At 48.9% G+C, this 12,500-nt stretch overlaps 1 protein-coding gene across 1 annotated transcript in view; it reads left to right on the top strand.

Moving 5' to 3' along the window:
• The window catches only part of LOC128700968 (roundabout homolog 3-like), an 88,867-nt gene that overhangs the window by 60,684 nt on the left and 15,683 nt on the right, over nucleotides 1-12,500 (top strand). The window contains exons 2-5 of the mRNA XM_053794485.2: nucleotides 5,349-5,510; nucleotides 7,665-8,038; nucleotides 11,473-11,613; nucleotides 12,143-12,500. The exon at nucleotides 12,143-12,500 is cut by the window's right edge and continues 90 nt beyond it. Of these exons, the coding sequence (XP_053650460.2) occupies nucleotides 5,349-5,510; nucleotides 7,665-8,038; nucleotides 11,473-11,613; nucleotides 12,143-12,500 (1,035 nt within the window). The remainder of the gene's footprint in view (nucleotides 1-5,348; nucleotides 5,511-7,664; nucleotides 8,039-11,472; nucleotides 11,614-12,142) is intronic.

The following is a 12,500-nucleotide window of genomic DNA, read 5'->3' as shown; positions in this document are numbered from 1 at the left end:
CCTGACCCGGGGCAGGACCCGTCGTGACCCGAGGCAATACCCGTCCTGACCCGAGGCAGGACCCGTCCTGACCCGAGGCAGGACCCGTCCTGACCCGAGGCAGGCTGGGTCCTGACCCGGGGCAGGACCCGTCCTGACCCGAGGCAGGACCCATCCTGACCCGAGGCAATACCCGTCCTGACCCGAGGCAGGACCCGTCCTGACCCGAGGCAATACCCGTCCTGACCCGAGGCAGGACCCGTCCTGACCCGAGGCAGGACCCGTCCTGACCCGAGGCAGGACCCGTCCTGACCCGAGGCAGGACCCGTCCTGACCCGAGGCAGGACCCGTCCTGACCCGAGGCAGGACCCGTCGTGACCCGAGGCAGGACCCGTCCTGACCCGAGGCAGGACCCGTCCTGACCCGAGGCAGGACCCATCCTGACCCGAGGCAGGACCCGTCCTGACCCGAGGCAGGACCCGTCCTGACCCGAGGCAGGACCCATCCTGACCCGAGGCAGGACCCATCCTGACCCGAGGCAGGACCCGTCCTGACCCGAGGCAGGACCCGTCGTGACCCGGGTCTTCTCCGTGTTGTGACCCATCGGTGGTTCTTATACCACTATGACAAGGGTACAGTGAGTCTGTCAAGGCCATTTGAGTCACTCCTGGTACTCAAGTCGCAGCCAGAGTACCAGAAGTACTCAGGAGAGTGTCAGCAGGTCTTGAAGACCCGGTGTCTGACACCTGTGTGGCAGCACAGTGTTGCATGTTGACAGAGACACAGACAGACACTCCAATACCTCAGTAAGGAATCGTTCAAGACACTGTACACTGTGTACGTCAGGCCCATACTGGAGTACGCAGTACCTGTTTGGAACCCACACCTGGTCAAGCACGTCAAGAAGTTAGAGAAAGTGCAAAGGTTTGCAACAAGGCTAGTCCCAGAGCTCAGGGAAATGTCGTACGAGGAAAGGTTGAGGGAAATTGGCCTGACGACACTGGAGGACAGGAGGGTTAGAGGAAACATGATAACGACATACAAAATACTGCGTGGAATAGACAAGGTGGACAGAGACAGGATGTTCCAGAGATGTGACACAGAAACAAGGGGTCACAATTGGAAGTTGAAGACTCAGATGAGTCACAGGGATGTTAGGAAGTATTTCTTCAGTCACAGAGTAGTCAGGAAGTGGAATAGTCTGGCAAGTGAAGTAGTGGAGGCAGGAACCATACATAGTTTTAAGACGAGGTATGATAAAGCTCATGGAGCAGGGAGAGAGAGGACCCAGCAGTATTCATAGCCAGGAGCTATGACTCGACCCCTGCAGCCACAAATAGGTGAGTACACAGACAGATGAACACAGACACAAACACACAACACAAAACACATCGAAAAGAACACATTTCGACCCTCCTCACTCACCCCCCACTTCTACCATCTATCGTAGACCTGCGTGACGCTGTCTACTCCCCCTCACCCCCCACTTCTACCATCTATCGTAGACCTGCGTGACGCTGTCTACTCCCCCTCACCCCCCACTTCTATCATCTATCGTAGACCTGCGTGACGCTGTCTACTCCCCCTCACCCCCACTTCTACCATCTATCGTAGACCTGCGTGGCACTGCCTACTCCCCCTCACGCCCACTTCTACCATCTATCGTAGACCTGCGTGACACTGTCTACTCCCCCTCACCCCCCACCTCTACCATTTATCGTAGACCTGCGTGACACTGTCTACTTCCTCCTCACTGAGAGAAAAATCTATCTTTCTCTCACATACGGAAAATAACTCAGAATTAATGGTCTATTTTTTATATATTTGTTACCCCATAAATTTACATTTTCTTTCACCATAAACTATTTTAAATTTCTGTCTCGTATATATACGTATATATATACGTGTATATATACGAGATAATGTCAGATTGGCTATCAGGACGTCAGCTAGGCTGTCAGATCAACTAGCTTGTCAAAATGTCAGCCTGGTTACTCAGAATGTCAGCCTGACTGTCAGCCTGGTTACACAGAATGTCAGCCTGGCTACTCAGAATGTCAGCCTGTCAGCCTGGTTACTCAGAATGTCAGCCTGGCTACTCAGAATATCAGCCTGTCAGCCTGGCTGTCAGCCTGGCTACTCAGAATATCAGCCTGTCAGCCTGGCTACTCAGAATGTCAGCCTGGCTGTCAGCCTGTCTACTCAGAATGTCAGCCTGACTGTCAGCCTAGTTGCTCAGAATGTCAGCCTGTCAGCCTGGCTACTCAGAATGTCAGCCTGACTGTCAGTCTGGCTACTCAGAATGTCAGCCTGACTGTCAGTCTGGCTACTCAGAATGTCAGCCTGACTGTCAGTCTGGCTACTCAGAATGTCAGCCTGACTGTCAGCCTGGCTACTCAGAATGTCAGCCTGACTGTCAGTCTGGCTACTCAGAATGTCAGTGTGAAGACTTACTCAGCCCTGTAACAACTTCAGACAGTATTACCAAGGCTGGCTCCTCCTCAGGAAAATTAATAAATAGAAAAAGAAATAATAACAGACAAACATAAACACTTTATTATATAGAAAATATAAAATATAAAACACTTAAATATGAAATATTAATCCTACATTAAAGAAAATGAAAAATGAAAAATATAAATGATAACTGAATTCAACGCTAATATATATAGGGGTGTCTGGTGTTGGTGACACTGTTGTTGAGATCGTAGCCGTTGCTGATGATGATGGGGGGGGTCGCAGGTGTTGGTTACTACCCACTGGCTAGTTCTTCACAGTATAGCCTTGAGTATTATATCCCGATGAGAGGAAAGCAGGTTCTTTACCGCTGCAATGATGGGTTACGTCCTGCAATTTCATACAGGTGCACAGGTAATTAAATCCTAAAAGGGGACGTCTCAGGATGGTAGTCCATCTCCACCAGTTCTTCTTGTTGATTGACAGGTGACCCTCTCTGTCATCCAAGCTGGAAAGATAGACAGGTTACCCACTGCTTAAATAATCACTCTCCATGATAAGTACAATACCTAAAAGACGTGGTGATTATTACAACAGTCAACATAGAGCAAGACTGAAAGGACTAAGTTTATTATTTGTCAAAAGTGAAGCTTTCAACCCATAAATCCACTAGAATACAAGGCAGGCATGTACTTACAGTAGTGCTGGGAGCTGTGAGTCTAGTGATTACTGTTTGACCAGAGCCCCACACATCACCTTTCGGGGGGGGGGGAACGAGGAGGGGAAGGGATAGCGGGAGCTGGACTGACCCTACCTTAAGCAGCTTGCAGTCAAACTATCACTTTCGGGGTGGGGGAAAAAAGTTGGGAATAGTGGGAGCTAGACTGACCCTACCTTAACAAGCAGCCGGCAGTCAAACTATCACTTTCGGGGTGGGGGAAAAAAGGTGGGAATAGCGGGAGCTGGACTGACCCTACCTTAACAAGTAGCCGGCAGTCAAACTATCACTTTCGGGGTGGGGGAAAAAAGGTGGGAATAGCGGGAGCTGGACTGACCCTACCTTAACAAGCAGCCGGCAGTCAAACTATCACTTTCGGGGTGGGGGAAAAAAGGTGGGAATAGCAGGAGCTGGACTGACCCTACCTTAACAAGTAGCCGGCAGTCAAACTATCACTTTCGGGGTGGGGGAAAAAAGGTGGGAATAGCGGGAGCTGGACTGACCCTACCTTAACAAGCAGCCGGCAGTCAAACTATCACTTTCGGGGTGGGGGAAAAAGGCGGGAATAGCGGGAGCTTGACTTACCCTACCTTAACAAGCAGCCGGCAGTCAAACTATCACTTTCGGGGTGGGGGAAAAAAGGCGGGAATAGCGGGAGCTGGACTGACCCTACCTTAACAAGCAGCCGGCAGTCAAACTATCACTTTCGGGGTGGGGGAAAAAAGGCGGGAATAGCGGGAGCTGGACTGACCCTACCTTAACAAGCAGCCGGCAGTCAAACTATCACTTTCGGGGTGGGGGAAAAAAGGCGGGAATAGCGGGAGCTGGACTGACCCTACCTTAACAAGCAGCCGGCAGTCAAACTATCACTTTCGGGGTGGGGGAAAAAAGGCGGGAATAGCGGGAGCTGGACTGACCCTACCTTAACAAGCAGCCGGCAGTCAAACTATCACTTTCGGGGTGGGGAAAAAAGGCGGGAATAGCGGGAGCTGGACTGACCCTACCTTAACAAGCAGCCGGCAGTCAAACTATCACTTTCGGGGTGGGGGAAAAAAGGCGGGAATAGCGGGAGCTGGACTGACCCTACCTTAACAAGCAGCCGGCAGTCAAACTATCACTTTCGGGGTGGGGGAAAAAAGGCGGGAATAGCGGGAGCTGGACTGACCCTACCTTAACAAGCAGCCGGCAGTCAAACTATCACTTTCGGGGTGGGGGAAAAAAGGCGGGAATAGCAGGAGCTAGACTGACCCTACCTTAACAAGCAGCCGGCAGTCAAACTATTGTTACTATATACTCCCTCTCTACTCCTATCTATTGAACTTTTCCCTCACAGTCAGACTGTCAGCCTGGCTACTCAGAATGTCAGCCTGGCTGTCAGCCTGGCTACTCAGAATGTCAGTCTGTCAGCCTGGCTACTCAGAATGTCAGCCTGGCTGTCAGTCTGGATACTCAGAATGTCAGCCTGGCTACTCAGAATGTCAGCCTGGGTACTCAGAATGTCAGCCTGGCTGTCAGCCTGGCTACTCAGAATGTCAGTCTGTCAGCCTGGCTACTCAGAATGTCAGCCTGGCTGTCAGTCTGGATACTCAGAATGTCAGCCTGGCTACTCAGAATGTCAGCCTGGGTACTCAGAATGTCAGCCTGGCTGTCAGTCTGGCTACTCAGAATGTCAGCCTGGCTGTCAGTCTGGATACTCAGAATGTCAGCCTGGCTACTCAGAATGTCAGCCTGGGTTCTCAGAATGTCAGCCTGGCTGTCAGTCTGGCTACTCAGAATGTCAGCCTGACTGTCAGTCTGGCTACTCAGAATGTTAGCCTGGCTGTCAGCCTGGCTACTCAGAATGTCAGCCTGTCAGCCTGGCTACTCAAAATGTCAGCCTGGCTGTCAGCCTGGCTACTCAGAATGTCAGCCTGTCAGCCTGGCTACTCAGAATGTCAGCCTGGCTGTCAGTCTGGATACTCAGAATGTCAGCCTGGCTACTCAGAATGCCAGCCTGTCAGTCTGGCTACTCAGAATGTCAGCCTGGCTCTCAGCCTGGCTGTCAGCCTGGCTGTCAGCCTGGCTGTCAGAATAACATTAGTTTAACTACATTAAGCTTTAGTTAAGATATTGATAAATAATAATCAACTTAACTAAGATTGATATGTTGCACTGACCAACTCACAGCATCTAATTACTATCGTACTATCCACAGGACTATCCAGTGGTTACCTGGACGACTGGAAGGACTATGACTATCCTAACTACAACTATCTGGGTGAAGGGACCGATCCCCCTAGTTTCGTGACACATCCTCAGTCTTTCACTGTGGAAGTCGGGCAGAGTGTTGTCATCCCCTGTGTTGTGGATAAACCAGGTGGGTTGGTTGGTTTATTGGGTTTATACAGTCTGCTACACCAGCGTCATTAAGGCTGGTTGGTTGGTTAATGGGGTTTAAAGTCTATCTACTACACCAGGGTCATTAAGACTGGTTGGTTGGTTAATGGGGTTTAAAGTCTATCTACTACACCAGGGTCATTAAGGCTGGTTGGTTGGTTAATGGGGTTTAAAGTCTATCTACTACACCAGGGTCATTAAGGCTGGTTGGTTGGTTAATGGGGTTTAAAGTCTATCTACTACACCAGGGTCATTAAGGCTGGTTGGTTGGTTAATGGGGTTTAAAGTCTATCTACTACACCAGGGTCATTAAGGCTGGTTGGTTGGTTAATGAGGTTTAAAGTCTATCTACTACACCAGGGTCATTAAGACTGGTTGGTTGGTTAATGGGGTTTAAAGTCTATCTACTACACCAGGGTCATTAAGACTGGTTGGTTGTTAATGGGGTTTAAAGTCTATCTACTACACCAGGGTCATTAAGACTGGTTGGTTGGTTAATGGGGTTTAAAGTCTATCTACTACACCAGGGTCATTAAGACTGGTTGGTTGGTTAATGGGGTTTAAAGTCTATCTACTACACCAGGGTCATTAAGACTGGTTGGTTGGTTAATGGGGTTTAAAGTCTATCTACTACACCAGGGTCATTAAGACTGGTTGGTTGGTTAATGGGGTTTAAAGTCTATCTACTATCTACTATCTACTATCTACTATCTTCAAGCTGGCACTGGACAAGCACCTAAAGTCAGTTCCTGATCAGCCGGGCTGTGGCTCGTACGTTGGTTTGCGTGCAGCCAGCAGCAACAGCCTGGTTGATCAGGCGCTGATCCACCAGGAGGCCTGGTCACAGACCGGGCCGCGGGGGCGTTGACCCCCGAAACTCTCTCCAGGTAAACTCCAGGTAAACTACACCAGGGTTATTAAGACTGGTTGGTTGGTTAATGGGGTTTAAAGTCTATCTACTACACCAGGGTTATTAAGACTGGTTGGTTGGTTAATGGGGTTTAAAGTCTATCTACTACACCAGGGTCATTAAGACTGGTTAGTTGGTTAATGGGGTTTAAAGTCTATCTACTACACCAGGGTCATTAAGACTGGTTGGTTGGTTAATGGGGTTTAAAGTCTATCTACTACACCAGGGTCATTAAGACTGGTTGGTTGGTTAATGGGGTTTAAAGTCTATCTACTACACCAGGGTCATTAAGACTGGTTAGTTGGTTAATGGGGTTTAAAGTCTATCTACTACACCAGGGTCATTAAGACTGGTTGGTTGGTTAATGGGGTTTAAAGTCTATCTACTACACCAGGGTCATTAAGGCTGCAGGTCACCTGGTCACCACCAGTCAAGAATACTTTAATACCTAAAATACTGATTAATGTAAACTACCAGTGTATATACACTGTGATATACACCTCTCAGTGTATATACACTGAGATATACACCTCTCAGTGTATATACACTGAGATATACACCTCTCAGTGTATATACACTGAGATATACACCTCTCAGTGTATATACACTGAGATATACACCTCTCAGTGTATATACACTGAGATATACACCTCTCAGTGTATATACACTGAGATATACACCTCTCAGTGTATATACACTGAGATATACACCTCTCAGTGTATATACACTGAGATATACACCTCTCAGTGTATATACACTGAGATATACACCTCTCAGTGTATATACACTGAGATATACACCTCTCAGTGTATATACACTGAGATATACACCTCTCAGTGTATATACACTAAGATATACACCTCTCAGTGTATATACACTGAGATATACACCTCTCAGTGTATATACACTGAGATATACACCTCTCAGTGTATATACACTGAGATATACACCTCTCAGTGTATATACACTGAGATATACACCTCTCAGTGTATATACACTGAGATATACACCTCTCAGTGTATATACACTGAGATATACACCTCTCAGTGTATATACACTGAGATATACACCTCTCAGTATATATACACTGAGATATACACCTGTCAGTGTATATACACTGAGATATACACCTCTCAGTGTATATACACTGAGATATACACCTCTCAGTATATATACACTGAGATATACACCTCTCAGTGTATATACATTGAATTTATATTTCAGAGAGCAAGAATAAGATAATTATTAAGAAAGTGCCAGCTAATGGTGCCAGTGAGAAGCTACTGTCGGTTGGCCGTGAGAAAGTGACTCCAGACGCCAGGGTGACAGTAGACGGCTCTGGAGTGACTATCACCCACGTCCTGCCTCGAGATGCTGGCACTTTTCTCTGCCAGATCGACCTCGAACCGCCACTTCTCCTGCGACACAGCCTGGAGGTGCAGTACGCGGCCGCGGTTCGAGCCCTGGTCCCCCCTGAGCAAAGGGTTGTTAGGGGGGGTAGGGTAGTTCTGGAGTGTGCTGCAAGGGGGAATCCTGTCCCTAGTATCCGATGGTCGCGTCAGGATGGTACACTACCCTCTGGGCAATACTATCACCAGGTCAGTAGTAGTAGTAGTAACCTGTCCTGGGCCAGTAGTAACCTGTCCTGGGCCAGTAGTAACCTGTCCTGGGCCAGTAGTAACCTGTCATGGGCCAGTAGTAACCTGTCCTATGCCAGTAATAACCTGTCCTGGGCCAGTAGTAACCTGTCATGGGCCAGTAGTAACCTGTCCTGGGCCAGTAATAACCTGTCCTGGGCAAGTAATAACCTGACATGGGCCAGTAGTAACCCGTCCTGGGCCAGTAATAACCTGACATGGGCCAGTAGTAACCTGTCATGGGTCAGTAATAACCTGACATGGGCCAGTAGTAACCTGTCCTGGGCCAGTAGTAACCTGTCCTGGGCCAGTAGTAACCTGTCATGGGCCAGTAGTAACCTGTCCTGGGCCAGTAGTAACCTGTCCTGGGCCAGTAGTAACCTGTCCTGGGCCAGTAGTAACCTGTCCTGGGCCAGTAGTAACCTGTCCTGGGCCAGTAATAACCTGACATGGGCCAGTAGTAACCCGTCCTGGGCCAGTAATAACCTGACATGGGCCAGTAGTAACCTGTCATGGGTCAGTAATAACCTGACATGGGCCAGTAGTAACCTGTCCTAGGCCAGTAGTAACCTGTCCTGGGCCAGTAGTAACCTGTCCTGGGCCAGTAGTAACCTGTCCTGGGCCAGTAGTAACCTGTCCTGGGCCAGTAATAACCTGACATGGGCCAGTAGTAACCTGTCATGGGTCAGTAATAACCTGACATGGGCCAGTAGTAACCTGTCCTGGGCCAGTAGTAACCTGTCCTGGGCCAATAGTAACCTGTCCTGGGCCAGTAGTAACCTGTCCTGGGCCAGCAGTAACCTGTCCTGGGCCAGTATTAACCTGTCCTGGGCCAGTAGTAACCTGTCCTGGGCGAGTAGTAACCTGTCCTGGGCCAGTAGTAACCTGTCCTGGGCCAGTATTAACCTGTCCTGGGCCAGTAGTAACCTGCCATGGGCCAGTAGTAACCTGTCCTGGGCCAGTAGTAACCTGTCCTGGGCCAGTATTAACCTGTCCTGGGCCAGTAGTAACCTGCCATGGGCCAGTAGTAGCCTGACCTGGGCCAGTAGTAACCTGTCCTGGGCCAGTAGTAACCTGTCCTGGGCCAGTAATAACCTGACATGGGCCAGTAGTAACCCGTCCTGGGCCAGTAATAACCTGACATGGTCCAGTAGTAACCTGTAATGGGCCAGTAGTAACCTGTCATGGGCCAGTAGCAACCTGTCATGGACCAGTAGTAACCTTACCTGGGCCACTAGTAACCCGTCATGGGTCAGTAGTAACCTATCATGGACCAGTAGTAACCTGACATGGGTCAGTAGTAACCTGCCATGGGCCACTAGTAGCCAGTCATGGACCAGTAGTAACCCGTCATGGGCCAGTAATAACCTGTAATGGGCCAGTAGTAACCTGTCATGGACTAGTAGTAACCTGTCCTGGGCCAGTAACAACCTGACATGGGCCAGTAGTAACCTGTAATGGGCCAGTAGTAACCTGTCATGTTCCAGTAATAACCTGACATGGGCCAGTAGCAACCTGTCATGGGCCAGTAGTAACCTGTCCTGGGCCAGTAATAACCTGACATGGGCCAGTAGTAACCTGTCATGGGCCAGTAATAACCTGACATGGGCCAGTAGTAACCTGTCCTGGGCCAGTAATAACCTGACATGGGCCAGTAGCAACCTGTCATGGGCCAGTAGTAACCTGACCTGGGCCAGTAATAACCTGACATGGGCCAGTAGTAACCTGTCCTGGACCAGTAATAACCTGACCTGGGCCAGTAATAACCTGACATGGGCCAGTAGTAACCTGTCCTGGGCCAGTAGTAACCCGTCCTGGGCCAGTAATAACCTGACATGGGCCAGTAGCAACCTGACCTGGGCCAGTAATAACCTGACATGGGCCAGTAGTAACCTGTCCTGGACCAGTAATAACCTGACCTGGGCCAGTAGTAACCTGTCATGGGCCAGTAATAACCTGACATGGGCCAGTAGCAACCTGTCATGGGCCACTAATAACCTGACATGGGCCAGTAGCAACCTGTGCTGGGCCACTAATAACCTGACATGGGCCAGTAGCAACCTGTCATGGGCCAGTAATAACCTGTCATGGGCCAGTAGTAACCTGTCCTGGGCCAGTAATAACCTGACATGGGCCAGTAGTAACCTGTCATGGGCCAGTAATAACCTGACATGGGCCAGTAGCAACCTGTCATGGGCCAGTAGTAACCTGTCCTGGTCCATTCTGGTCCAGTATTAACCTGTGGTACATCTTAGTTCTCCGAAGATCTCCAGAAAAACCTGGTCTGGGACCTGTGTATGTCTACCACCTACAGGTAGACACAGTGTTCACCTATAATGAACCTGGCTAAGCTGGTCTAAACAGCGGGTTCATCTGAGTGTGAACTCTAACCCTCGTACCAGTTATCATACGTAGTGACACTGTGTAGATATCTATTCTGCTCCTTGTATTACCATTGGTGTCCTTATACTTCCACTGGGGTCCTTGTATTACCATTGGTGTCCTTATACTTCCACTGGAGTCCTTGTATTACCATTGGTGTCCTTATACTTCCACTGGGGTCCTTGTATTACCATTGGTGTCCTTATACTTCCACTGGACTCCTTGTATTACCATTGGTGTCCTTATGCTTCCACTGGGGTCCTTGTATTACCATTGGTGTCCTTATACTTCCACTGGGGTCCTTGTATTACCATTGGTGTCCTTATACTTCCAGTGGGGTCTTTGTATTTCCACTTGGGCCCTTGTATTTCCACTTGGGCCCTTGTATTTCCTCTTGGGTCCTTGTATTTCCACTTGGGCCCTTGTATTTCCACTTGGGCTCTTGTATTTCCACTTGGGTCCTTGTATTTCCACTTGGGCCCTTGTATTTCCACTTGGGCCCTTGTATTTTCACTTGGGCCCTTGTATTTCCACTTGGGTCCTTGTATTTCCACTTGGGCCCTTGTATTTCCACTTGGGCCCTTGTATTTCCACTTGGGTCCTTGTATTTCCACTTGGGCCCTTGTATTTCCACTTGGGCCCTTGTATTTTCACTTGGGCCCTTATATTTCCACTTGGGTCCTTGTATTTCCACTTGGGCCCTTGTATTTCCACTTGGGCCCTTGTATTTCCACTTGGGTCCTTGTATTTCCACTTGGGCCCTTGTATTTCCACTTGGGCCCTTGTATTTCCACTTGGGCCCTTGTATTTCCACTTGGGCCCTTGTATTTCCACTTGGGCCCTTGTATTTCCACTTGGGCCCTTGTATTTCCATTTGGGCCCTTGTATTTCCACTTGGGCCCTTGTATTTCCACTTGGGCCCTTGTATTTCCACTGGGATCCTCGTATTTTTACTGGGATCTTTGTATATACCCTCGTGTTGCGCTCCTTCTATGTTGCATCTCCTGGCACAGGGTCACAGACTGGTGTTGGAGGCGGTGGAGAGGCACATGGACGGCACTTACCTCTGCACTGCTGACAATGGTGTAGGTGAACCAGCGTCAGCAGCTGTCACCATCACTGTCGAATATCCTCCAGAAGTCACTACCGAACGTGTGAGTATATATGTACGTTCTAGAGGGGAAGTTGTGATCTCTTGGAGGGTTATGCAGCACCTAGGTGATGCAACACCTAGGTGATGCAATACAACACCTAGGTATACAATACAACACCTAGGTGATGCAATACAACACCTAGGTGATGCAATACACTAGGTGATGAAATACATCTAGGTGATGCAATACAACACCTAGGTATACAATACAACACCTAGGTGATGGATGGACTTTCTAAGGGGCGCTTAACAGTGTCAGAATTCTAAGTTACTAAGTCCCTTAGCAATAATATAATTCTAAGTTACTAAGTCCCTTAGCAATAATAGAATTTTAAGTTACTAAGTCAGAATTTTAAGTTGGCAGTATCTTGGAATGCTAATGTTTTCAAGGGGCCCTCTAACTTTAGTTAATTTTTCTAAGTTTTCCACATGCACGAACTTTCTGAAAACTTGACTGTTCCTTTGTAATGGTTTGATTGCAACTTTGTTAAAGTTTCAAGCATTTCGGCCGATAAAATCGGATGTTACAGGCGATTGTTCGGACGGGAGAAGGAGACAACGTGGAGCTTGTGTGTGTGGTACATGGTCTTCCTCCTCCAGAGGTATCTTGGAGCAGGGACGGCCATCCCCTGCCAGATACAATGATGGACACCCGGCTGCATTTCCCATACGACCACCAGCAACAACAGGAGCAACAGTACCAGCAACAACAGAAGCAACAGCACTTGACGGGTGAAGAACCACAATTCCAACAGACAGAACACTACCACAACTACTACCACCACTACCAGTACCACCAGCAGTATAACCAGTACCCTCTGCCGCCCCCTGGGGCCGTCCACACCGCCCACGGCAGCCAAACTTACTCCCACAGACACACACTCACGA

Source organism: Cherax quadricarinatus, unplaced genomic scaffold (genome assembly GCF_038502225.1).
Source record: "Cherax quadricarinatus isolate ZL_2023a unplaced genomic scaffold, ASM3850222v1 Contig7, whole genome shotgun sequence".
NCBI lineage: Eukaryota > Metazoa > Arthropoda > Malacostraca > Decapoda > Parastacidae > Cherax > Cherax quadricarinatus.
The sequence above is the reverse complement of the archived record's forward strand: the minus strand, read 5'-3'. Positions and strand labels throughout refer to the sequence as shown.